The 27,500-nt window shown below is 43.2% G+C and overlaps 2 protein-coding genes and 1 long non-coding RNA gene across 6 annotated transcripts in view; 2 read left to right on the top strand and 1 right to left on the bottom strand.

The window, feature by feature from the left end:
* Positions 1–275: 275 nt before the first annotated feature.
* The window catches only part of LOC134094372 (uncharacterized transmembrane protein DDB_G0289901-like), a 30,100-nt gene continuing 2,875 nt past the window's right edge, over positions 276–27,500 (top strand). Inside the window, exons 1-11 of one of the 4 annotated variants that reach the window (XM_062547870.1) lie at positions 276–419; positions 510–608; positions 709–792; positions 890–979; positions 1,067–1,153; positions 2,438–2,551; positions 2,681–2,767; positions 3,533–3,646; positions 3,794–3,880; positions 5,191–5,241; positions 5,290–5,412. In XM_062547870.1, coding sequence (XP_062403854.1) covers positions 365–419; positions 510–608; positions 709–792; positions 890–979; positions 1,067–1,153; positions 2,438–2,551; positions 2,681–2,767; positions 3,533–3,646; positions 3,794–3,880; positions 5,191–5,241; positions 5,290–5,412 — 991 coding nt within the window. In that variant the 5' untranslated portion in view covers positions 276–364. Of the gene's footprint in view, positions 420–509; positions 609–708; positions 793–889; positions 980–1,066; positions 1,154–2,437; positions 2,552–2,680; positions 2,768–3,532; positions 3,647–3,793; positions 3,881–5,190; positions 5,413–27,500 lie in introns of all 4 variants that reach the window. The other 3 variants (XM_062547869.1, XM_062547871.1, XM_062547872.1) reach the window with 3 other exon arrangements.
* LOC134094376 (uncharacterized) lies at positions 20,272–22,441 on the top strand. The gene is made up of 2 exons (XR_009940440.1): positions 20,272–20,373; positions 21,388–22,441. It is a non-coding gene; the product is annotated as an uncharacterized LOC134094376 (long non-coding RNA).
* Positions 24,826–26,538, bottom strand: LOC134094375 (pyrethroid hydrolase Ces2e-like). Its single transcript, XM_062547878.1, has 3 exons — positions 25,833–26,538; positions 25,490–25,562; positions 24,826–25,368 (listed from the first exon to the last, which is right to left on the bottom strand). The coding sequence occupies exons 1-3, from the start codon at positions 25,933–25,935 to the stop codon at positions 25,038–25,040; spliced, it is 507 nt and encodes a 168-aa protein (XP_062403862.1). The 5' UTR covers positions 25,936–26,538; the 3' UTR covers positions 24,826–25,037.

Below are 27,500 nucleotides of genomic sequence, written 5' to 3'. Positions count from 1 at the left end.
TAACCAACTACTGCAGGTATGCTCTTGACGGCATACACGGCTTAGTTCAACGAAAACTTTTCTGAAAACTGACAATTGTGCACAATGTTATTTTTGAAAACGGAGGGAAGGAAATATTAGTCTATCAAAATACCTGTGTGTGTGTGTGTGTGTGTGTGTGTGTGTGTGTGAACGTAGCCTGAAGATGTGACCTGTAACACACCTTCCTACTGTTAGGCCAGCCCCCATGAATCACTAAACGATACACACCTGAGACTCATGTGGTTCTGATTCTCATTGAATTGGGAATGCCTGTGTCCTGCCTTTATAAGCCCCCATAGTGCCTGCTGGAACTCATCCTTCCCGCTGGTTTTGGAGATCCAACATGGCAGTAATGGCAAAGCTTGTGGTGCTGGTTCTCATCGCTACTTTCAGTAATGGTGAGGGATTTATGTGTCTTTTGGCTGTTGAGTTATGTTTTTAATAATGTCCATTTAAATAACTATCTCTTCTGCTCTTCTTTTGAGAAGTCTTCGGTCTTCCAAAGAGGGATGTCACAAAAGGTGCCATAAAGGTTGATGTTTCCACAACACCAAATCCTACCAACCAGACCCAAACTGAAGCTCAGGGTGAGTATTTAATGTTCTGCTGTAGTAGTGTTAATACCCTTATGCTCTTATAGGTTAGTTGTGTTGACTGTGAATGTCTAAACTTCAATGGAATCTGAAGGTGGTGCAAGTGAAGATGTTGGAGCAGGCACTCCAGCACCTGACCTCCACAATCAGACCACTACTGCACAACCTGATCTTACTGGTAAAGAGTTATTTAATGCAGGCATTTCTGCAAGTCTGATTTATTGCGCTTTAAAGTCTTGACTTGGCTTCCCTCTCCTTATGTGAAAAACCAACAGATGGTGCCAGTGAAGATGACATGGTGACTGTAACTGTGACCCCAAGTCCCCAAAACCAGACAACAGCTGCTGCCCAAACTGGAGATGCGGGTAAGAACAATCAGGGTGTTTGTGGTTATGTACGTAACTAATAGTCCCTTAACCTGCTAAACTACATATTATGTGGACTACAAAAAGATGGGGCAAGTGAAGATGATGTGGTAACTGCAACCCCAAATCACCAAAACCAGACAACGTCATCCGCCACAGCTACTCCAGCAACTGGTAAGACATTTCTGAGGGTGGTTTTGTTTGTTTTTTTTCCCCTGTAGTAACCATGTGCTTTACGTTTTCAAACATTGTCAAGTAGGCTACATTACAAATCGGGCATCAATCATGAGCTGACCAGTGCATATCAACTCTGCTCTCCTGAGGGAAGTGCACTGCTTGGGCCACTATCAAAGGTTCTCAGCTGTCCTACCACATGTCTTAAACCAGCTGATTTGAATTGGCACGGTCTCTTCAGCAAGTAGATGAGCTAACTGACGCTTGTCTTGTGAATCTGCTTCTGTAGAAAGCAGATTTCTCCATGCCTGCACTTTCCTAACCTGTAGAAGGTGTTCTCAAACTAGATCTCCAAATGTAGTTCCAGGCTCAGGGTTGCTAGGCATGTAGTTCCAGGCTCAGGGTTGCTAGGCATGTAGTTCCAGGCTCAGGGTTGCTAGGCATGTAGTTCCAGGCTCAGGGTTGCTAGGCATGTAGTTCCAGGCTCAGGGTTGCTAGGCATGTAGTTCCAGGCTCAGGGTTGCTAGGCATGTAGTTCCAGGCTCAGGGTTGCTAGGCATGTAGTTCCAGGCTCAGGGTTGCTAGGCATGTAGTTCCAGGCTCAGGGTTGCTAGGCATGTAGTTCCAGGCTCAGGTTTGCTAGGTATGTAGTTCCAGGCTCAGGTTTGCTGGCAAACACTCAACCAGAGTCTTCTGTGGCCTGACTCCTACCACATGCATTTGTTCTGAGTGTTTAAACCTGGCACAGCTCTTCAGTTCACTTGTCAGACAGTGGGATCTCTTCACAGCGGCCATTTTAACCTGAGGTGGTAAGGCAAGCACAGGTGTTACTAAATACATTAAACAAGTCTGAATTTAATTGTAGCACAATTGGCCTTATTGATTAACACCTGGGCCTGACATTTTATATTCCTATTTTCCTTAATTGCAAAAGGGTTCTCCAATGTTCTAGTTGGCCTTTTAAAATGATCTGATTGGCAAACAGAAGGTGCCTTTGGAACACTTGATGAAGGGCAGCTGATGGGCAATGTGGCGTTAAATATCACATTTCTTTCTACAACAGTCGAGAATCCTTCTGCAATTATGTAAGAACATGATGTAATCTGAAAACAGCTGCCCTGGTCAAAACAATGTAGCTGGTATTGTATAATGGACATTTCTAAGTGATGCTAGTCCTTTGACCGGTAGCGTATTTATCTTATGTTGTATCTTTCCCAAATTATAAATACTAGAGTCTAAAATAAGACCAGTGACTGTTGTCCACTTCTGTGGCTCTTTCTGTAGAGGCCCCAGGTGAACCAAGTGAAGATGCTGAGGGTGGCGCCAAGGGTGGTGCTAAGGGTGGCGCTAAGACACCGAATGCCCAAAACCAGACGACTTCAGCCCCCACCGTAACTGGTAAGGCTTGCTGTGAACTCTGTCCATGTCTTGTTTACAACTGCTGCTAGTGTGATTTAAGCTGTTTTGTAATCTGACTTGTATTAAAATTGCCCCCCTCCCCCATAATTTCTCTTGTGAAATCCCAAGATGGTCCGAGTGAGGATGCTGTGTTAACCACCGTACTGAATCAGCAAAACGGGACTACCTCTGCCCAAGAAGAAACCACCATCACTGGTACTTGTTTGGCTTTTGTCATTCCCAGCTATATAAAAATGTGTCACTTTATTAATCTGGAATTTCAATCTTGATTAGATGTCAGATCTGGTGCTCTGCATTAGAATCTGCCTTATTTATTCTACTCTAGGTGTTAGTTATGAGGGGAAAAGCGGTAGAAATTACTATGTGGTGTCTCAGACAAATACTAGGTACTTGTGATTAAATGAGCTATGAAGGTGCTCCCCATGATTGCTCTTCAGCTCACTTGTCAGACAGTGGGATCTCTTCACAGCGGCCATTTTGACCTGAGGTGGTAAGGCAAGCACAGGTGCTGCTAAATATGTTAATGAAGTCTGTATTTGAGTTTGATTGCAGCACAATCAGCCTTATTGATGTAGTTTGAACACCTGGGCCTGACATTTTCATATTCATATTCCTTAATTGCAAAAGGGTTCTCCAATATTCTTAGTTGGACTTTTAAAATGATCAGATTGGTGAACAGAAGGTGCCTTTGGAACACTTGATGACTGGCAGCTGATAATGGGAAATGCAGATGTTGCATTAAATACTTCTCTCTAAAACAGTTGAACCCTTTTGCAATATGTAAGGACATAATGTAATCTGAAAACAGCTGCCCTGGTCAATAACGCAGCTGGTATTCTCTATAATGGACATTTGTAAGTGATGCTAGTCTTGACTGGTAGCGTATTTATCTTGTATCTTTCCCAAAATATAAATACGGTCTAAGATAAAGTGCCTGTTCACTTCTGTGCCTTCCTTTAGAGTCCCCAGGTGAACCAAGTGAAGATGCTGAGGGTGGCGCTAAGGGTGGCGCTAAGGGTGGCGCTAAGACACAGAATGCCCAAAACCAGACGACTTCAGCCCCCACCGTAACTGGTAAGGCTTGCTGTAAACTCTGTCCATGTTTTGTTTACAACTGCTGTTCGTATGATTAAGCGGTTTTGTAATCTGACTTTAGTATTAAGATTGGATCCATTGCCCCCCCCCCCTTTTTTTTTTTTTTTTTCCTTGTGAAATCCCAAGATGGTCCGAGTGAGGATGCTGTGTTAACCACCGTACTGAATCAGCAAAACGGGACTACCTCTGCCCAAGATGAAACCACCATCACTGGTACTTGTTTGACTTATCAAATTTCCAGTGGTAGCCTATTAGAATATTTAAATGTGGGAGACCGGGTATAGTTGTAACACAGGGATAGCTGTAACATCACCATTTCCACAGAACAGGAATAAGATATTGGACATATGATCACCTCAGCACTTGCACCACTCCACCACTATCCCACATGGTGATTTTTAAGCCTATAATGTCACCCGTTCTAATTTGGCAAAGGAAAAGGTGATTTTGGCATAAGTGACATTTTTCAACACGGCTATTTTTCTTGGTACTTTTACCATTGAAGATACAATCACATGCCTCATATTATATTAAAGGGATATTCCGCCATTTTTGGAAATACGCTCATTTTCCACCTCCCCTCGAGCAAAACAATCGATATTTACCTTGTTCCCGTTCATCCAGCCATTCTGTGAGTCTGGCGATACAACTTTTAGCTTCAGCCTAGCATAGATCATTGAATCGGATTAGACCATTAGCTTCTCGCCTGCTAGCTTCATGTTTAAAAGTGACTAAGACTTCTGGTAATTTTCCCATTTAAAACGTGTCTCCTCAAGTTAAAAAGTGCAGTAAGACCAACTGAAAATGAAACCTGCCGTTTTTCTAGGCTGATTTGACATGGAACTACACTCATCTGGCGTAATAATCAAGGCAACTTGCAGACTACTGGCACTACTACTGCTTGTTGTCTATGGGGACTATTTTCAGGTGCTGCGTACAATATTACTGTGCCTATGGTACGTTTGCAAGTTGCCTTGATTATTACGCCAGATGAGAGTGTAGTTCCATGTCAAATCAGCCTAGAAAAACGCCAGGTTTCATTTTCAGTTGGTCTTATTGCACTTTCTAACTTGAGAGGAGACACATTTTAAATGGGAAAATTACCAGAAATCTTAGTCACTTTTAAACATGAAGCTAGCAGGCGAGAAGCTAATGGTCTAATCCGATTCAATGATCTATGCTAGGCTGAAGCTAAAAGTTGTATCGCCAGACTCACAGAATGGCTGGATGAACGGGAACAAGGTAAATATCGATTGTTTTGCTCGAGGGAAGGTGGAAAATGAGCGTATTTCCAAAAATGGCGGAATATCCCTTTAAACTGTAGTCTCTGAGGCAAAACATGATGCATTTCATCCAAGCATAAACCAAAGCACTAGGCCTATACAGCAAGATGCATATGGCTGTCAAGAATCGGGGTAGGTTGTAACACTTGTATACAGTATGTATGCTTAATGTGTCAACTGAGCACTGTGTAGTTGTGCTTACAGACCAGTGACTGTCCACCTCTTCGGCTTTCTCTGTAGAGTCCCCAGGTGAACCAAGTGAAGATGCCAAGGCTGGAGGCAAGGCTGGAGGCAAGCCTGGAGCTAGGGCTGGAGGCAGGGCTGGAGGCAGGGCTGGAGGCAAGGCTGGAGGCAAGGCTGGAGGCAAGGCTGGAGCCGAGGCTGGAGCCGGGGCTGAATCGGCAACCGTACTGAATCAGCAAAACGGAACTACCTCTGCCCAAGATGAAACCACCATCACTGGTACTTGTTTGACATATCAAATTCAGTGGTATTAGAATATTTAAATGTTACTTTATTAATCTGGAATTTCAATCTTGATCAGATGTCAGATCTGGTGCTCTGCATTAGAATCTGCCTTATTTATTCTACTCTAGGTGTTGGTCATTTCTACCGCTTTTCCTCTCATAACTATGTGGTGTGTCAGACAAATAATTTACTATACTTGTGATTAAATGAGCTATCAAGGTGCAGTTCACATTGCCAATACTGTACAATCTTGGCCTTTAAGAGCACTGGTATAGAAACTGAGCACTGTGGGCTAGTGTAGTTGTATGCTTAGTTTTTAGCAGGTTTCAAAATCAGTCCTAGTAGTCAAACATCTGGTGATTATCCAGCCCTATTGGAGCAATAGCATATCGTGGGCTTGTTCACAACGGGGTATTTCTAGTTTTGCATCTCCTGTGTTTGATTTTGATCTATACCATGTAAAAGTGTAGTTTGTTGGCCCAACATGGTTTACATGGACCCTTTTAGATCAGCGGTGTAGAAGTGGAACATTGTGGTATGTCCATGTTCATTTCAGTTAAACTTGCTCATAAAATCTAGCCAGGCTAGCGCCTGCCACTTCTCAATGAGACGTGGTCTGGGAACCAAGCGTTCATTTTCTCCTATTTGAACGATTGCTCAGATCAGTTTATTGGGCGCCACGTATGTCTATCAAATGCGTCTGTGCATAGATCATCGTCTTGCTTTCCCCCCTGTTCTGTGATTGGTTCCCTATCTGAGGCAAAAATTAGGGCGGTAGTTTCCAGGCTGCCTTAGCAGTGTGAATCAAATTGGAACACCCAGGCTACATAAAAATCAGTAGTCACAAAGTGTCTGGTTAACAGCCCCAGGTTGAAGCAATGGCTTAATGTATTGTGAGTAAAGGCTTTTTTTTTTTTTTTTTTTTTTTCCCTTCAGACTCCCATGATGCCTCCTGAAGTGACCGCTCAGAATGCTGACGCTAAAAGGAACTCCTTGTTCTCTGCACTTGAGCTTTCCATCCTGAATTCAATAAAGGGCAGATTTTCTTATCTAACACTGTCTCCCTTTTATTTTTAAAGCATAGTTATGATTTGGGTCCAGTTTGGTGGTTATGCTGACTAGCAACCTCTGTACTGACTCCTGTAGTATTACTTCATTCTGTAATGTGAACTTCATTTTTGGTTTGTTCAAAGTTTGTCTAGATCCATGTCTATATAAAATGGAATTTGTGGATACTGAACTTAGAAGTTCCAGTTAAAAACACTGGCAGCCACATTTGCCTTGAACTAGTACACTTGGATTTTAAATTAGTCATTGAATTGAATGCCTTTAGGCATTGTACTTTACAATACAACAAAATTAGGAGCGCTACTCCACTGGGTTCACCCAATCATTACAAGACCTAATAAAACCAAGCTGGTACAAAAGTCCAGATAAGTATTAAAGTGCAGGAGGTGACCAAGTGGCTGGGTTTGGCTATATCTGTTTAGGGAAACTTGCATTTGGAAGTTTTTTTTTTTATCTGGTGGTACTGAATTGTACCAACTTATTATACAGTATAATGCCTACCAGAGGGTAATATTTTCCCTTCTGCAATCTTTATTTTTCTGCAGAGCCTTTGTCTGCTGCAGAGCATGCAGCAAACCAGATATGCTGTATGAAAGGATGCTCTTGGTGCATCTAAGGAAGCTGTGTGAGGAGGGTTATATGCTGCCAGGGTTGTGCATGTTCGGACCCTGCAGCTGAGTTCTGGACATTGTAGCCAGTCAAGGGCCTTGCTGGGCAGACCAGACGGGGCACCACTGCAATAGACCTGAAGTTCGCCTACAAAACAAGCTGCCATGCATCTTTGCCCAAATAAGGAGATCCGGTGTCTTGTTTTGAGAAATGTGGGGGAAAAGGGTACATACTCAGTTTGACCATCAATCTGATTGAAATACATGCACAATTTTTTTTTTTTATCTTCAAAAAATTGATTTTGCAAAAATGTTTCAGATAGGGTTAATATATGGAGGTAATAGGTTTGTTTCTTTTAGCTTGCATAGAACACTGTCCTGTGGGAAATACACAATGCGGCTGATACACATGAAATTACTGTAGGTAGTTCAGTATTTTCCCGGGGACAGGCAACCAAAAACGGGGACTGAAACCAGGGACGTCTGGTCACCCTAGACTGGAAGGAAAAGGTGGAGTCCAAGATGACACCATGCAGGTTGCAGACCTCTGGGGATGGATGGATGGAACAGCCATCGAGATCCAGGAGGACGTCACCAACCTTTTTCAGTTGTGATGCAGGAGCCACCACCATGAGGTCTGTTGAATTATGACTGTAGCTAGCGTAGCAGTCATATAGTGATCGTCAAAGTATTTTTTTTTTCTTTTTTCTTCTTTTTAACCCCGTCATCTACTTCCTGAATTTTTGGTCAACGATTCCCGGGACACCGTAACACCGTAACACCGAGGCACATGAAACTTCATGGGCAAGTAGGCAAGTAGGCGTGAGCATGTAGCCCCAGTAGACTTCTACAGAAAAAAATTGTTTGGTCCCCGGGGTCCACTCCACCCCCGTGCTGCCCCCGTGCTGACCCCGTGCTGACCCATTGGCCTGCATATGGTGCCAGGGGGAGTACCTGGGCATCGGGCTGAAGCAGCAGGTGGGAGATCACCTGAAGGGTGACCGCTACACCTTCATGACCCGGACACTGCCAGAGAAGATCCAGGAGATGAAACCAACATCAGCAGCTGTTGGAATAAACACTTTAGTAGAATGTGTAACTCCTTTGATGTTGTTGGGCATGTGTGTATGTTTCAGTTGAGAGTTGTATGACGCAAGGCATATCAATTAGTGCATTTTTTTTTATTTGAATATGAATATTCTGTTCCATGACTCTGTAATGGTGTATTCTGTTGAATGCACAGTATGGAGGATACTGTGTGTGTACAGTCTTTATTAAAAAGCCTGTTCGCCAGTTTACTCAAAACGGTCAACTCTCATTATTCAATTCAATGGCCAGAGCCAGTGAGAACACTCATTGAAACGTGAGAGGTATGTTTCAACTCGTCTTAGTTAAAGGAACACTTCACCGTTTTTTTTTTCATGTTAAACTATGTTATTCCCTTAACTAAGACGAGTTGATACTACACACCTCTCACGTTTCAATGCGTGCACTCACTGGCTCTGGCGCGAGGCGCTACTTTGATTGCACTTAGCTAACCCAGTTAATTCATCAGGATCAAAACAGAGATGAAGCTAGAAGCGACCAAACACCTCCATGTTTTCCCTATTACAATACAGTTACAGGAGTAGTCACACGACCAAGTATGGTGAGACAAAAGGTTCTCCGGAAGGAACCTCATCATAACATAATCAACAGCAACGTTATGCTGTGTTGTCTGTCTGTGTTGAGTTCTGATTGTATTGTAGACTGTATGTATGCAGCGCATGAGTCCAAGAGCAATCTCCCTCTGGTTCAATCAATCAGCTTCAGCACTGCACCAATGTCCTTCATGTTTTTCCCCCCAATGACACAAGCACACAAAGACATCTAATGACCGGGTACACACAGACACGTTGCACACACACACACACACACACACACACACACACACACACACACAAAAACATCTTATGACGGGGCTCTGGTTGAAAAATGCTGGAATTCTCCCTAAACATGACCTTCCCCAAAACTTCCACTGGAGCCACTGGCTCACTGGGGCCCCGTCATCAGAAAAGTGGAACTTGTGTGTTGGTCACTCTGCTCCAAAAACTCCACACTTGCAGATCCCGGCACAGGCACTTCCAGAGGAAGTGTGTGTTTGAGCATGTGTGTGTCAGGCCTGTGGGGGAAAAGATATCTGCACAGGTTCTTTAGAGGAAGTGTGTGTGGTGTGGGGGAAGCGTGGGTGGTGATGCTATATTATAATCGCAGTCTGTTTCTAAACCAGCACATGCATCTTGACTCCCACTGGGACGCTGAGGCTCAGACAGATTCTAATCATGGTAAGAGAAACTTTCAATGAGCAACATATCAAGATTCAAGCATTCAAGAATGATGATAATACCATAATATCCCAATTATTAGCTGCGGCTTATACTTGTACATTGACTTTGCAAAATTTCTTCAACTTTGAGGTTAAGATATGGGGGCAGTTAATATGGTATTAATATGGTTTTGCTTCCTCTAACTTGCATAAAACACTGTCCTGCAGCTTATACACAATGCAGCCAATACTAAGAGAATAGAGAAACTAGAGAGCAGGTTTTATTAGCGGTGAGGAGCGCTTGAGCAAGTCGAGAGGTGGTACTGACACTGGCCGGGTTTCCCAAAATTGTTAAAGGAGTCATAGAACGCATTTTTTGACCATTACAAATTGATCTTTGAGCCTAAATAATGTCATATGTAAATTTGTGGGGCTGAAAACGCCCCAGGAGCACTGCTAGATCGCCTCATACAAGGTCATAAATAAGCCTTGCAATGAAACAGTTTGTTTTTCCCGCCCACTCAGCAAGTTCATGAATATTCAAATGAGATGCGCGCTGATTGGTCTATTGGCCGATATGTCCTGAAAGTTGATTGGCTCAATCCACCGGTCTGAAGCTAGAGCAAAGTGAAACTACGTTTACTGCTGGTAAATAAAGCCAAAGTCTTTGATAAAGCTATCAACAATGGATTTAAATAAGGAATACAGCCGTACATGTATAAACCGAGTCAGAAGAAGGTTCTGACGAAGATGAAGTGCAGCAGATTCCCCAACAGAATGAATGTGTTAGATTGGTAAGTTTTATCAGTACATTTCTTAGTATAGTAACTCTCCAAAGTTAGCTGTAATAACGCTAGCATTACAACGTCTCTGCCATAGACCACATATCTAGATATTAGCATCGTAAGAGCAGTTTAACAAGAATTATTAATCGAAGGTATGCAAATGAGAGGGGGTGTATCTAAAGGGGGATGGGCGCCTATTACGTGTTATCTGAGCTCTGTTCAGATTGGAGCATTTCAACACGGCTGTTTCTATTTCCCAATTTGCATACGAAAGCAGGCGGGGGACGCGGTAAAGTCTTTGGTGTTGTCCTTTGGACACTGCTCGCAGCCTAAATTCAACAGGAACAAGGTGAATGTGGTTTTGAATTCTAGGACTCCTTTAACTCATTGGCTGCCAGCGATTTTCAGTGCAGAGCGCTCCATACTGCCAGACGTTTTACAGCATTTTGACTGTTTTTCCAAGATCCACCGAACGGTGAGCTTTATGACTATGTAAACACCGAAGGTACCAAATGAAAGATTAGACTCTCTTCTTTCACCAGGAAAAAACGGCTTGTTTCTATCGTTTTCCGTTCTTTAGTAATCGTCAGTAGAACATGGGTTAGTTTTGCTAAAAACACCTGTTTTTGACCAAAACATGGAGAAAACGATCTTTTTGTGAAAATCAACTTTTTAACGTTAGCGTTTCAGTAGTATGTCAACCACGATTGCACTGTGTCAGTCTCGTCAAGGTTGCTAGGGACTCTGATGGTCGCTAAAGACTCTGAACAGGATGCTAGACTTAGCAAGCTAGCACTAGCAAGGTTGTTGTTAGTCTATATCGCAATATCCAATGTAAATGGATCATACCGTTCACGTGTTTTCCATCCTTGATGTAAGAAGTAAGCATATTTATTCCCTGCATCGCGTGCAAACTAGATCCACTGTGGTCGATCTTCAGTGTGTTTGCTAGTTGTCTCTGCATGACTCGTGCACTCTAGGCAGATACTAATGATCCAAATGGCACTGTTGCCATCTAGAGGTTTGGATCGCTAGTGCAGTCTGTTTACAAGCCTGAAACTCTGCCAGATCGTTCCCAAGCCCACCCAGGAGCCCTCCCCATTGAAAACGGCAATTGACGTCTATAGACGTCAATGGCAGTCAACGTATGTGTCTAAATTGACGTTTAAAGACGTCAATGGCAGTTAATGAGTTAAGAAGCTCTTAAGTGCTAAGAACTTCTTAGGAGCGTTGTAAGAATGTTCTAAGAACGCTCCTAAGAAGTTCTTAGGACTTAAGAGCTTCTTAACGATTTTGGGAAACCCGGCCCAGATCACAGACCTCTGAAGTTCGCCTACAAAAAAGATACCGCAGCTTAGCCCAAATAAGGAGATCCGGTATCTTGTCACTATCCACAGTATGGATACTGTCGAGTGGGTACTGTGATCTTCAGTATGCGAAGATGGCACACTTTGGTCTTTGCTATCCCAGAGCTAACTTACATTGGCCGGGTTTCCCAAAATCGTTAAGAAGCTCTTAAGTCCTAAGAACTTCTTAGGAGCGTTCTTAGAACATTCTTACAACGCTCCTAAGAAGTTCTTAGCACTTAAGAGCTTCTTAACAATTTTGGGAAACCCGGCCAATGTAACTTGCCATAGGCAGTTAGCTTCAATTAACACCTGTGTGTTCTTATATGGGCAAAGATGGCAGCTTTGGTTCCTTTTTGTAGGTGAATTTCAGAGGTCCTCATCTCACTCTTTCAACTCAAATGACCGTTGGTGGTCAGTGCAGTTGTTCCTGATGACCCAGAGCTGATAGTGTTGTGATATCAACGTGCCGCTCTCCTCTACTGGTTTATGGTCTAAATGCAGTGTGGGTGTGCAACACAAACAATGTGTACCTGTGGATGCTGATATGTTTTGTAATGATAATAATAATGTTACGGTTATGTGTGTATGTGCACAGTACCTGGATGGCGATGTTTTATGGTTGTGTGTGTGTGTGTGTGTGTGTGTGTGTGTTTTCCAGGTGAGAGAACATACGAGTATCCTTGTGGATGGTGGTGATGAAAAGTCTGAAGTCTGCTCCCAGGGGTGGGCCGCTAGTGAACCAGGACGGGACCGCTAGTGGATGAAGGCTGGACCAATGAATTCCTCTCATCTCTCCTATGGCCTATCAGAGAGCACCGTAGTGGCCTATCAGAGAGCACCATAGTGGCCAACATCTGCCACCAGCGCCCCCTCCTGCTCAAAAGGAGAAGTTACCTGACGAGAACAAAGCACTCAGATTTAGTCATACTGTAGCAACAGTCTTGGCTTTTCTGGACATTTCACACTATTGGATTCTACCAGCATACTTTAGTTGCTCACCACATACGGACAAGTCCAAGGGCTCTTTTTTAAGAGCATTTGTGACTTCAAGTTGAATATAAAATGAGATTCTGTTCCCAAAATAAGATCCCAAAAATGGTATCCATGTTGGATCTGTACTCAGTAGGGGCAGCATAACACTGTGGTAGCCATGTTGGATCTGTGCTCAGTGCGGGCAGCATAACACTGTGGTAGCCATGTTGGATCTGTACTCAGTGCGGGCAGCATAACACTGTGGTAGCCATGTTGGATCTGTACTCAGTGCAGGCAGCATAACACTGTGGTAGCCATGTTGGATCTGTGCACAGTGCAGGCAGCATAACACTGTGGTAGCCATGTTGGATCTGTACTCAGTGCAGGCAGCATAACACTGTGGTAGCCATGTTGGATCTGTACTCAGTGCGGGCAGCATAACACTGTGGTAGCCATGTTGGATCTGTACTCAGTGCAGGCAGCATAACACTGTGGTAGCCATGTTGGATCTGTACTCAGTGCGGGCAGCATAACACTGTGGTAGCCATGTTGGATCTGTACTCAGTGCAGGCAGCATAACACTGTGGTAGCCATGTTGGATCTGTACTCAGTGCAGGCAGCTAATGTGTGTGCAGGCCGTGCGAGGTAGCGCACGTTATGGAGCGCCATAGAGCCGTCGTCAGTGCTGGTGTGATGTTTGGTCATCGCCGTCTCTCTATGGCCCAGTGTGGAGAGTGTGTCAGGACGTGGACCAGTTTACTTGGTTATGTGGTCACGGAGTCACAAAGTCCCAGCAGGCCAATGACTGCCCCCTCTCCTACTCTTGTGTGTGTGTGTGTGGGACAGGAGCTCTGTCTGTCTCAAGTCACGTGTGTGTGTGTGTGTGTGTGTGTGTGTGTGTGTGAGAGGGGAGGTAGATGTTTAGAGCCCAGTTGGTGTTCTGTGAGACCACAGGGAAATGCTCCAATGATTATTCAATAAAACACATTCCATCCATGAAGCCGTGTGTGTGGTGTGGTGTGGATTTGTGCCGTGTGTGTGTGGTGTGTGGTGTGTGTGGTGTGTGTGTGGTGTGTGTGTGTGTGTGTGGTGTGTGGGTGGTGTGTGTGTGGTGTGTGCCGTCGGTGAGACACTGTGTTCTTCTTCAGCTTACGTGGTATTGAACAGACCAATCAGTGCATGCCTTGCTCTGCCCCCTACTGCAATTCGTGAACACTCACAACTGAACGACATACTTCAATCACAAGCGCAGTTGAAATAAGTTAAAGAGTAAATCTGGCATTAAATGGGTTTAGATACAGTATGTTAACCATGACCATAAGCTAGAATCATGGACGAGAGGTGACCTACTGTATCCAGACCCAAAGTATTCTGAAATTAGCCAGTTTTTACAGATTCTTCCATAGCGCTATTACAGTAAGCGCGGATTGTAGGCCTACACTTACACACACTTTTGGAAGAAAACGTGTGTTTTTGGTAAGAATCGACCCAAGAAACTACACAATGTAGATTTAAGCAGACTAATTACTGTTTAACAGAGTCATCAGCAAACTTCATTTATTTTTTTCTGTTTCTAAACTGACTTCTGCAGCTGTTTGTGCAGAATATACAGGGAGAGGTAAACGTGCACACCCTTGATGTACAGTAGCTTGTGCATGAGTGGAGCTTATCAGAAAGGACATTGACCCTTTTTTTTTTTACATTGCATTCGGTAATTGACTTGTACAGACTTTCCCCACAACACGGAGGCGACCGTAAGGTTCAGACTTGTAAAACGGTCTTTTTAAATAAACTCTTGGCACATTTACGTTCCTGATGCTTTGTGTATGTGTAGGGACCCTATCTATGTTCATCAAATGTTTCCCTGTGAAGGAATTGTGTAGATGCCTTCTGAAGGATTTTTTCTAGGAATTGTGTGGATGACTTTTATTATTTTGTTGCTTTCACCTTTCCCACTGCCACGTAACAGTTTCTTCTCCACCCTCTCTTGAGTTTCACTTTCCTTTCTGCCAAAGTGTGTGTGGGTGGGGGTTAGGGGTAGCCGTGATAGTGTGATGCGTGTGTGTGTGTGTGTGTGTGTGCGTGTGTTTAAAAAGCCTCTCCATTCTCTCTGCTTCAGTACTCCCAGCTGTTCTGCCAGACACTCATCATGGTAAGAAGTGCATTCATTACTGAACCTGTACTTTAGAAGCATAATCTTTTTTTCAAATGAAACGTAACACTCTGAGGTTTCTTGTAGACTATTTTGATTGTACGCCAGGTGTTCTGATATAGAATGACTACACAAAATATGGAATAATTTCACAAAAGTCTCTAATTTTGCATTTACTTGGTTCAATGGTTGTTTATAAGAAGGAATATACATCTTACAACTAATATTGGATAAAACAGCATGAAGATTACGTTTCTATGAATTCTTGTGAATATTTCAGTACCCAGTATGTTGCATCTACTTATTGTAGTGCAGCTAAACTGCAGCCAGATGTCAGTGTAGCACTAAAGGCGGAGGAGGGGTTGGAGGGCATTTAAATAATTGAGACATAGTAAAATTAATCTGACAATGCAAAGCACTAGGTTGTACATGAAAAATGTTGTCATGTATGGATTCCCAAGAGTCCAAGCTTCCAAAAGGTGTATAACATTAGTATATAGGTGGGGAGGTGGGGGAGTGGGGTGTACCGTGGAAGGTACACTGTTCCATGAGTCTTGTGTTTACTGTCTCCTGTATGTTTTTGTGTCTTCTGTGTTATTGTTAGTGTTGTAGTGTTGAATGTAATATGTAATATGTAGTATTATATGTTGTGTTATTGTTCATATTATAGTGTTAAACATCATAGTGTTGAATGCAATATGCAGTATTACCGTATTCAATTTATCTGTAGCCTTACTGAGTACTTTTATGTGTAGTCCTGTCATGCATCATGTCATCTCCTAGGTATTAGGTCACTCCTAGTCTGACCAGTCTACAACTGGTCTTTAACAGAGCTCTATCCACAACTGTTTTTTAAAGGATATGGCACCACCTAGTGGCATAATGTGTGTGTTTCCATCCCTGCAGTTCTGTGACATAGTACAATGTAATATGGTCCTAATGGTCCAAAATATCTGCAGTAAAGTGCAAAATACTCTCTTTGTAGTGTAATGCAATTGTTTAATGTCCATAATGTTTAATTTCCTGCATATGAAATGCAAATAATTGCAAAATTATAGCTTTGATACTCAAAATACCTCCGTTTTGACACGTGATGGAGAGCAGTATTTTTTTTGCATGTAATGGCTTATGTGATTTTAATCACAGGAATCTAGGATTAGTACTTAGTGTTGTCTGTCTGTGTTGAATTTGTATTCTAAGCTTTTATTCTGTGAAACTAATTGTGGCATTTTAATGCTCAATTCCCTTTGTGCAGCCTGCTGAGGAGGACGAAGACGAAGATGATGATGATAACAACGACGAGTGATGTCTTTGCGACAGTTAGGTGGTAAATCTCTGCTGCTAAGGGTGGAGTACTGGACCCTGTTCCCATCCTTTGGGAATAGAGTCCAGTTGGCAGAAGAGCTACCAATAGATACCAACGACAGACAGATCTCCATGGAGACCTGTGACAGCTCCAGGAAATAACAAAATGAAGGGGACAGAGGTCAGCTCCCCAGCCAGAAGAAGAAGATATTACTCTTTCTACCTGGCCCGCCTGAAAAACTCTGTGCCTGACCCCAAAGACGGACGTCTCAGGCACTTTCAATGACCTCTCAGTGCCTGACCCAGAAAGGCACGCCTCAGGCACCACTCTCAAAGACGCCTCAAGCACTCTCAAAGACGCCTCAAGCACTCTCAAAGACGCCTCAGGCACCACTCTTAAAAACGTCTCAGGCACTCTTAAAAACGCCTCAGGCACCACTCACAAAGACGCCTCAAGCACTCTCAAAGACGCCTCAAGCACTCTCAAAGACGCCTCAGGCACTCTTAAAAACGCCTCAGGCACTCTTAAAAACGCCTCAGGCACCACTCACAAAGACGCCTCAGGCACCACTCTTAAAAACGCCTCAGGCACTCTTAAAAACGCCTCAGGCACTCTCAAAGACGTCTCAGGCACTCTCAAAGACGTCTCAGGCACTCTCAAAGACGCCTCAGGCACCACTCTCAAAGACGCCTCAGGCACCACTCTTAAAAACGCCTCAGGCACCACTCTCAAAGACGCCTCAAGCACTCTCAAAGACGCCTCAGGCACTCTTAAAAACGCCTCAAGCACTCTCAAAGACGCCTCAGGCACTCTTAAAAACGCCTCAGGCACTCTTAAAAACGCCTCAGGCACCACTCTTAAAAACGCCTCAAGCACTCTCAAAGACGCCTCAAGCACTCTCAAAGACGCCTCAGGCACTCTTAAAAACGCCTCAGGCACTCTTAAAAACGCCTCAGGCACCACTCACAAAGACGCCTCAGGCACCACTCTTAAAAACGCCTCAGGCACTCTTAAAAACGCCTCAGGCACTCTCAAAGACGTCTCAGGCACTCTCAAAGACGTCTCAGGCACTCTCAAAGACGCCTCAGGCACCACTCTCAAAGACGCCTCAGGCACCACTCTTAAAAACGCCTCAGGCACCACTCTCAAAGACGCCTCAAGCACTCTCAAAGACGCCTCAGGCACTCTTAAAAACGCCTCAAGCACTCTCAAAGACGCCTCAGGCACTCTTAAAAACGCCTCAGGCACTCTTAAAAACGCCTCAGGCACCACTCTTAAAAACGCCTCAGGCACTCTTAAAAACGCCTCAGGCACCACTCACAAAGACGCCTCAGGCACCACTCTTAAAAACGCCTCAGGCACTCTCAAAGACGTCTCAGGCACTCTCAAAGACGTCTCAGGCACCACTCTCAAAGACGCCTCAGGCACTCTTAAAGAGTCCATTAGCGTGGATGTAGCATGACTAAAGTTACATTCTGGTCTAATGGAAAGAAATGTATATGATATGATTGTTTAATATACATTTGTAAAGCTATATTTATGTACAATATAAAAGTGCTAAGATAAAGATAGAATAATAATAATGTCTGAATCAAGGCAAAATATATACACATATATATGTATATATACATTAAAGGGGGACTATGCACGTTTTTTTTAAGCTCAATATGCTTGAACTAATCAGCTTCATAGCGGAGAAACCACCCTTGCAAGTCAGTGCCACACGGCCAGAGAGTCTCGCAGCCTTGCGATCATGCTCATGATAAGGCAGACCGACTGATTGAGGAGTGTTGTAAAATATACACTCTAAAGCTGGAGGGGAAGCTCTGCAGAGAAACCTGCAAGCGTAAAAAATAGTGAAGAAATTGCCAAACCGGCATAGTTCCTCTTTAATAAGCACACAAAGCAGTACGCGTATGTAGTGCTACAGTATGTGCTCTTGTGCTCTTGTGCTCTTGTATCTGTTGTATAACCTCTTTTACTTGGTTGTGTGGAGGGGAACCTCATTCGCATTGCCAGAAGGCGAGCATTCGACAGAACCCTGCTCTGTTCTTGTCTGTCCAGCTGTATGGTACATGTGGGTGGGGCCACATAAAAATGTTCCTCATAATAAAAATAAATAAATAAATAAGACTAATACTAATAAAAACACTTATCTCTTGTGTTCTCTCTGCCTTGCTGACGGTGATGAGTGTGTTTGTGTGTGTGATCAGAGATGATATCGTGGCTGACTGTTCACAGACCAGAAAACCTGTTGAAGTCCAAATCTGTTCACAGACCAGAAAACCTGTTGAAGTCCAAATCTGTTCACAGATCAGAAAACCTGTTGAAGTCCAAATCTGTTCACATACCAGAAAACCTGTTCTGGTGCTCTTACAGATACACTTGACTTCATAGCAATTAAACAGCTCAGAAACTAAGAACTACTTAATGTTAGCATGTCTGCTAGTTGTAACAGGAGTATTTCACCGTCCCTCGATTATAGTCTGCATTGTGTTTCATTTTTTAAATAAGAAACGGAGGCATAACAACTGCACTCTCAGCAAATGATTTATTGCTCGTTGTACAAGGTATACGGGGGCAACCCAAGTTCAAAAGCAAGAGCAACCTGTTGAGCAGGGATGGCCAGTATTTATGATACATTTAGAATATGTGTCTCAAATACAAAATAGTATCAACATACTTTATAGGTGTGTACTTTTGTAGCTAAATACTGTCAAATATGGTGGTTACATCATAAAAGTGCAAAACAATGAACATACTGTAGGCTCTGACTGCTGCTGACATTTAATTGAATTGAATTTACAGTACATTTTAATGTAATTTCATTTCATTTCATTTACTAACAACTAAAACTTTAGGCAACAACAACTCTGTAGTCCTGCTCAAAAAGTTGCTCTGTGTATCACCCAAAGCATTCAGGGCATGCAATGGTAATGTCAGATACTTCATTCTCCAAATGATTTGTCAGCTTGAGTTTGAAGTAGTTTTGGTTTGTTTGACGCTGAAGAATGCTATTAAAATGATCTCCAAATGGAGACGCCGAGTTGACCGGAGTTGACCGGAGGGCAGGCAGGGATGTGGTCTTCTGGGTAGATTTGATTAAGCTGTCTCTGCTGGGGTGAGCAATTAATTAGGTACACCATTTTGGCGTTTCGTCTGCTTACAATAAGCATTCTGTCTCGGCCATTTCTGTGGCTGAGGCAAAGAGACAAGAGAAAGCATGACATAGAAAATCACTCAAATCTAACAACGCACATTCTCAATAGGCTTGGTGGTTGCTTGACAAGTTCAGTGACTTTTTTGAGGACATCGCTGATAAAGTGTTTAGCTACTGTATGAGGTGCAACAGACAGGTCATCTGTTGATTGTTTGCAGATTTATGGCCTTCCTTGTAGGCAGAAGTAGAGATGTTTCCCTGTGAAGGAATTTCTCTGTAAAATTCAGGCAATTAATGTGCTTTACCGTGGACACAGAAAAGCAAAACAGTCATACAAAAATGAATTAAAAGTGTAAAGGCATAGTGTGGACCACTTTCTGAAGGAATTCCCCAGCGAAGGAATTGTGTGGGTGGCTTCTGAAGGAATTCCCAGCAAAGGAATTGTGTGGGTGGCTTCTGAAGGAATTTTCCAGTGAAGGAATTGTGTGGGTGACTTTTATTGTTGTTGTTGCTTTCACCTTTCCCACTGCCACGAAACAGGTTCTTCTCCACCCTCTTTTGAGTTTCACTTTCCTTTCTGCCAAAGTGTGTGTATCCACCTCTTTCCTTAACCCGGAAATATGTATCGTTGCGATGGTTACGATACTGTTTTCAACTTCCGTTCATTCTGTTAACATGTGCGTTCTCCATAGCAAACTAGATTATGCCTCAATTTAGATTTCTTTCGAAATGTTGACAATTCTGCCCTCAGCATGTATATACTGCATCACATATACCCGATATAAAATAGAAAAGTTGACTTTTATATGCGTTATGATATGTTAAGCACCGTAAACCGTCACGTTAAAACAGATACAATGCAGCTTCGCCGGAAATAGAAAACCGTCTCGGTGTCATGGCGACACCCATTGTTGGGCTGCGGAATATCGTGGATAGCTGGGATGAGTTGTGTTAGTGTGGAGGAAGAATGTGGATGCCTGTGTGTCTGTTTGGTGTGTATGTGTAAGTGGGAGGAGTTAAGGTGTGTGTGTGTATGTGTATGTGTGTGTGTGTGTGTGTGTGTGTGTGTGTGTGTGTGTGTGTGTGTGTGTGTGTGTGTGTGTGTGTGTGTGTGTGTGTGTGTGTGTGTGTGTGTGTGTGTGTGTGTGTGTGTGTGTGTGTGTGTGTGTGTGTGTGTGTGTGTGTTTAAAAAGCCTCTCCGTTCTCTCTGTTTCAGTCCTTCCTTGCTGTTCTGCCAGACACTCATCATGGTAAGAAGTTCATTCATTACTGAATCTGTTGTAGTTTAGCACTGGAGTACCTCAATAGTAATTTCACAATCTGAATGGGTCATGATATGTACAGTATGTCTGATATCTGAATGGGTCATGATATGTACAGTATGTCTGATGTCTGATGAGGTCATGATATGTACAGTATGTCTGATATCTGAATGGGTCATGATATGTACAGTATGTCTGATATCTGAATGGGTTATGATATGTACAGTATGTCTGATGTCTGAATGGGTCTATTTGCATGCAACACTAAATGCTCAGATGAAGCTGGGGATTTTTTGTCACCAATTCTGAAGTACTGCAGTCTGTGTTCTTATGAGTCTTGTGTTTACTGTCTCTGTATGTTTTTGTGTCTTCTGCGTTATTGTTAGTGTTGTAGTGTTGAATGTAATATGTAATATGTAGTATTATATGTTGTGTTATTGCTCATATTATAGTGTTAAATGTAATATGTAGTATTATATGTTGTGTTATTGTTCATATTATAATGTTAAACATCATGTTGAATGCAATATGCAGTATTATTCAATCTTATCTGTAGCCTTACTGAGTACTTTTATGTGTAGTCCTGTCATGTATCATGTACTGTAGTTCAATCTCACTGATTCATTTTACACGCCATCTACGACTCTGGTCTGTAAAGGATATGGCACCACCTAGTGGTGTGTAATCCATCTGCAGCTATGAAAAAAACAAAGAAAAAACACTTTTTCTGAACTACAGCAAGTGTAGTACAATGTAGTGCAGTGCAGTGCTATCAAGTCCATAATGTTTAATTTCCTGCTATTTGAAATGCAAGTAATTACAATATTTTTTCATATAATTTTGACTCTCAGAAAACCTCAGTTTTGACACTTGAAATAGTGTAATTCATTGTATGTATGGGATGGCTTGTGTGACCATAAGAAATACTTTGTTGTCTCTCTTTAGAGCTCAGTGCTTCTGTTGACATAACTGTGAAACTAACGGCGGCATTTTAATGTGCAGGCAACTGAGGAGGGGGAGGACGAAGAAGAAGATGATGATGACAATGATGATGCTGACTGGTGCCTTTGATGATGATGTGTAGTCATAAATCTCTGCTCCCAGGGGCGGAGTCCTGGGCCCTGTTCCCTTCCTACGTCCTACATCCCCCGACTTCACTTCCTCTTCCTACTTCTGACTTCCTCTGCCCTCTTCCTGTTTCTTACACCCAAACTCCCTCCTTCCCATTCCACTCCCCTTCCTTTGGGAACAGAGTCCAGGAGGCAGAAGAGATTATTAGACGTATGCATACCTCTCAGCCTCTCTCTGGGGAAACTCCAGAAAGTCTCTGAGAAACTCCAGAATGTCTCCTGAGAAACTCCAGAGTGCAGGGGCGTCACTAGGTATGTTTTACTGGGGCACATGCCCCAGTAAAAATAAGTTGTGCCCCAGTAAAAAAAAATGTCTTACATGTACACAAACGACGCAGTGCCCCAGTAAACATGTACACAAATGACACAGTGCCCCAGTAAACATGTACACAAAAGACACAGTGCCCCAGTAAACCTTAATTCCTAGTGACTCCCCTGCCAGAATGTCTCCTGAGAAACTCCGGAATGTCTCCTGAGTCTCCAGGATGTCTACTGTGAAATTCTCACCCTGCTTGCAGATCTAGACGTCTAGTGACGTACAGTATGCAGACTAGCAGACTTGAGTAGCCTAATTACAGTATATTGTAATAGTCTTCTCTTCCTTGATTTTGATGTGACGTCTCACATTATATGACTAGGATTTTTATGCGTTTGAAATGTGCTTTTATAGTTATACTTGTTTATACCTGTATGCGCATAATAGAAACTTGAATATAGCAACAGAAGATCTTCTACAGATGATAGCTTCTGCACGCTATGTTCTCTTGCGTCTACAAGCTCTTTTACTTGGTTGTGTGGAGGGGAACTTGTCACGGCATCACAGCCATGTGCATTCAACTGACTGCTGTTTGCTCTTACTGGATGCCTGATAAGGCCACATGAGAACACACCCCATAAACATAATAATAATAAAACACCTGACCTTATATCCTCCTTCTGCCATTCTTTGACAGTGGTGTGTGTGTGCGTGTGTGTGTGTGTCTGGAGCTTTTAACGGCTGTCCAGCTGATCAGAGATGACAGTGTGGCCTCAGTTGTCCTTCTCCGACTGTTCACAGACCTGTTGAAGATCTGGGTGTGACAGGGCTCTTGACAGGGGAGGAGAGGGGGGGCAGGGCCCAGGGGAGGGGGGGGGGGGGGCTTGCATGGCATAACACAGCTTACTTACTGTGATGTGTGAATGTGTGTATTGGGCAGCACTTGTATGAATGTATGACTTACGCACAGTTGGGTCAGAGCTACAGTGATCACACTCTGCAAGATACGCACGCACGCACGCACACACACACACACACACACACACACACACACACACACATACACATTTTAACTCTTTATTTTAATCCAATTAAATGTCTTGTCTAAATGTAATGTCAAATATTACATTACTTTACATTACATTTGGCTGACACTTTTTAACCAAAGTGACTTACAACATGGTACATTTCAAGCTTTTTAAAGCAATTTTAACAACAATTGTAGGAAAAGTTTTACACAGTGTATAAGAATAATGAAAAATGAAAAATAATAATGAAAATGTAAAAAGGTAGAGTGCAGTAGGAATAAGTGCATCAGTGAGTGCAGTTGTCTGGAGGGGGAATGCAGCTGGGAATGAGCGCCTCCCTCTGGTCTCTGTCGAGGTTGTCATGGTCATGGACCCCTCGACAGGCACAATTATGTGGTAAGTCAAGGATCAGCAAGACTAGTTGTAAGTGGTGCTATGAGAGGAGATGTTCTCTGAAGAGCTTTGTCTTCAGAAGTTTTTTGAAGATAGAGAGGGATGTCCTTACTCTAGTAGGAACTGGTAGTGCGTTCTACCAACGAGGAACAACAGATGAAAAAAAGTTTGGATTGGCCTGCGTGTGCCGGTGGTAGAGCTCCTGAGGAATGCAACGGTCGTGTGCTAGCATATGCCTGTATTGCAGTTGATTTCTTCAGCGTTGCTATGGCAGTCGGCCAGCTTTGTTGCAGTGGATAACCGACACCCGGTACCAAAATCACCCGGTACCAAAATCGAGCAGAGTGCAGTTGAGTGGAGTGGAGTGGAGCTGATACCATGCACTGGAAAAGTCCCATTTGTAGGCAAGCATTACGTTATAATCTTGATACCATGCGCTGGAAAAGTCCCATTTGTAGGCAAGCATTACGTTATAATCTTGATACCATGCGCTGGAAAAGTCCCATTTGTAGGCAAGCATTACGTTATAATCTTGATACCCTGCGCTGGAAAAGTCCCATTTGTAGGCAAGCATTACGTTATAATCTTGATACCCTGCGCTGGAAAAGTCCCATTTGTAGGCAAGCATTACGTTATAATCTTGATACCCTGCGCTGGAAAAGTCCCATTTGTAGGCAAGCATTACGTTATAATCTTGATACCCTGCGCTGGAAAAGTCCCATTTGTAGGCAAGCATTACGTTATAATCTTGATACCCTGCGCTGGAAAAGTCCCATTTGTAGGCAAGCATTACGTTATAATCTTGATACCCTGCGCTGGAAAAGTCCCATTTGTAGGCAAGCATTACGTTATAATCTTGATACCCTGCGCTGGAAAAGTCCCATTTGTAGGCAAGCATTACGTTATAATCTTGATACCCTGCGCTGGAAAAGTCCCATTTGTAGGCAAGCATTACGTTATAATCTTGATACCCTGCGCTGGAAAAGTCCCATTTGTAGGCAAGCATTACGTTATAATCTCGATACCATGCACTGGAAAAGTCCCATTTGTAGACAAGCATTACGTTATAATCTGGATACCATGCACTGGAAAAGTCCCATTTGTAGGCAAGCATTACGTTATAATCTTGACTTGGTGCGGGCGGCCAACGGTAGCCAATGTAGCTGGATGAGCAATGGGGTGACATGCGTTCTGGAACCTGAAGGGGTTTCACTGTGCAGGCTGGGAGACCTGTCAGGAGTCGCCTGGGTGTTCCCATCCATCCTTGCGCGGTGATTTCATTCACGCTGCTAAGGCGGTCTGGAAACTACCACCCTAATTTCTGCCTGGCATCCGTGGCCCACTGGTTAGGGAATCCGACTTGTGACCAAAGCAAGGCTCCCCCGGAACCGGATTAAGGACTGCCCACTGCTCCAGGTGTGTATGTGTGCTCCTAGCGAGCCCACTGCTCTGAGTGTGTGTGCACTACCCCTGGATGGGTGATGGCTGTATTTATTTATTATCAAATTAAAGGAATGATGTCAGTTTAAATGGATACTAATATGAAATTAGAATAAATTATTTTGATATTGGTACTCAAATTGATTGAGAATTGATCAAAGCATACAGTAGACAAGAGGAACACAGTTTTTTGACGTGCTTGTTTATTTGCTCAGTAGAGAAAAGGAATTATTTTTAATTCTGGTTACTGGATTTAATTATTCTGGTAACTGGATTTAACATTTTTAGATAAAGATGTATTTTTATTGAGTGCATTATTTTCCACAACATACTGGATCTGCTGCCATAACAAGAGGTCTGGCTGACATGAGTGTGATTGGATCAGGTGATCAGCAGCTGTCTCCTCTAGAGCTCAGAGCGCTGCTGCTGCTGCTGCTGCTGCTGCTGCTGCTGTGATCCCTGCTGCTGCTGCTGCTGCTGCTGCTGTGATCCCTGCTGCTGCTGCTGTGATCCCTGCTGCTGCTGCTGCTGCTGCTGCTGCTGCTGTGATCCCTGCTGCTGCTGCTGCTGCTGCTGCTGCTTCATCTCCTGGATCTTCTCTGGCAGTGTCTGGGTCATGAAGGTGTAGCGGTCACCCATCAGGTGTTGTCCCGCCTGCTGCTTCAGCCCGATACCCAGGTACTCCTCCCTGGCACCGTATGCAGGCCAATGGGTCAAGCCAGGCCCGTTGGGGGATCTTTAGAGAAAGCCAGCACAGTACGTACACATGTTCACACACACAGACACACACACAAAATACTGTTATTATTTCAGTCCAAAACATGCAGTGCTTGCAGTACTCTGTGGAGTGAAATTACCCGGTGCGTGCAAAGTTGCCCCAGTATGCCATCATCGTTCTACACAGCTCCTCCTCCTCCTCCGTAAACGTGCCTTACAGAAAGCACAGAGATACAGGATTACATTTTTTTTAATGTAAACATATGTATGCCAACCAATATGCATTTCAAAACTGGATTATTGTTTTGAGACACTCCAAAAAATGTTCCGTGCCAACGTCATATCACTGGCTAAAATGACATTGAAACAACATCAGTTAACAACGTCGCATCAACAGTTGCTATGCCGTTGAAGCAACATTGCTACAACGTTGTTGCAATCATCCTAATTCTGTGTTTGTAGAGAGCACCATGACAGCTTTACCATTCAGCTTGAGGCGGCCGTTAAGGAAGCAGACTCCAAACGCAAAGACAGTCTCGTCTCCGTGGTCTGCTCTGACAAAGCTGGGGCGTCTCTTTGCAAGCATGTTTGGCGGGTGCTGGAACTCATAGGCAAAGACTGGTGCTCCCGAATCTGTGGGAGGACATTTTAAACCACAGCTTTCTCTCTCTCTTTCTCTCTTTTCTCTCTCTCTCTCTCTCTCTCTCTCTTCCTATGTATCCGTGTCTATTCATACATGTACAATGTGTCTTCCTGTGCCATGTGCACTTCATGATACTTTTTTTTTTTAAAGATTTATTTTTGGGCTTTTTATGCCTTTATTTGGACAGGACAGTAGAGAGAATGACAGGAAGTGAGTGGGAGAGAGAGTCGGGGTGGGATCTGGAAAGGACCACGGGGCGGGAATCGAACCCGGGTCGCCAGCGTACGGTGCAGGTGCCCCAGCCAGTTGCGCCACTGCCGGGGCCCACTTCATGATACTTTTAAAAGTTTTAAAAGAAATGGACACTTTTTTCCACACTTCATATGCACCAATGTGGTGGTCAAGGGACAAAAGATGGAAATGAGCCTTTTGGCTATAATCTTATATATTCTGCATTTGTCTCAAATGTTATTAATATATAAATAAACTTCAATGTCATGTGACTCCTCTTCCTATGAAAGCTCGGAATTTGAATGAGGTGCTAGAAATGGGAGGTAAATCTCAAACCTCGGTGAGCATTTGATACTGTGATAGCAGGAATGGTGAACGTAATGTCTCCAAAAAACTCAGTATAGCCATCTCTGTTTTTGATGCGGTCTTCTCCATTCCCTATGTACTCGTTCATGATCAAGGCGGTGCTGATTTCGGTGTCCGGCTGAAAAATAAAGATGTATCTCTCCTTAATTAAAAACAGTCAAAGAAAAAGAAAATCCAGGCTGGGTTTCATATGACTTTCCAGAAATGTCTCTGAGATTGTAGAGAGATACACTATTCAATTCATAATAAATGTAACAAATTCACTTTCCATGATGATCATTTTAGGCTGCATTCTTACATTAGGGTAGAAGAGGTCAAAATAAGTTTTGACTGAGTCACGATCCATCCCCTCTACCCAGTCAGGTGGGGCCCAAAACTGAAAATACACACATTGCCTTTTATATCATGACACCAAGAGCATAGCATATTACTATTCCTATTTTGATCATATAGCACTGTGAGCTTTACAACGTTTTCTGAGATGTACTGTACTGTAAGGATGCATTGTAAAACTGAGTTCACTTACTCTCGGTAGCCCCCAGCCATATTCATGGTTAGTTACACCATTAATTAATGGCACCTTGTTGAACTCATGAGAATTAAGAAGGTCTGGTATTGGCTTTGGTAGAAAATAGCCATCCGTCACCACTCCAAAGAACACCTGAAGATGCTGTGAAAAATGGAAAAATGTTGATACAAATGAAAGAGAAAATATGAACTTTTGAAGCACTTTGAAGATTTTCAAATATCTTCAGAGGAAGAACTATGGGTAAAAGGTATGACATGTTTCTCATAACTCTTTTGTGAAATATGTCATGGCTTTTTATCTGCCCACATCTAAGATACATTGACATTGTTTCTCACCTCCTGCTGAAACTTTATGATTTCCTCTGCTGACATCCGCATCACAC

The sequence above is a fragment of the Sardina pilchardus genome, chromosome 10, assembly GCF_963854185.1.
Source record: "Sardina pilchardus chromosome 10, fSarPil1.1, whole genome shotgun sequence".
NCBI classification, from domain to species: Eukaryota; Metazoa; Chordata; class Actinopteri; order Clupeiformes; family Clupeidae; genus Sardina; species Sardina pilchardus.
Note: the sequence above shows the minus strand (reverse complement) of the source record. Positions and strands in the feature narration are given on the sequence as shown.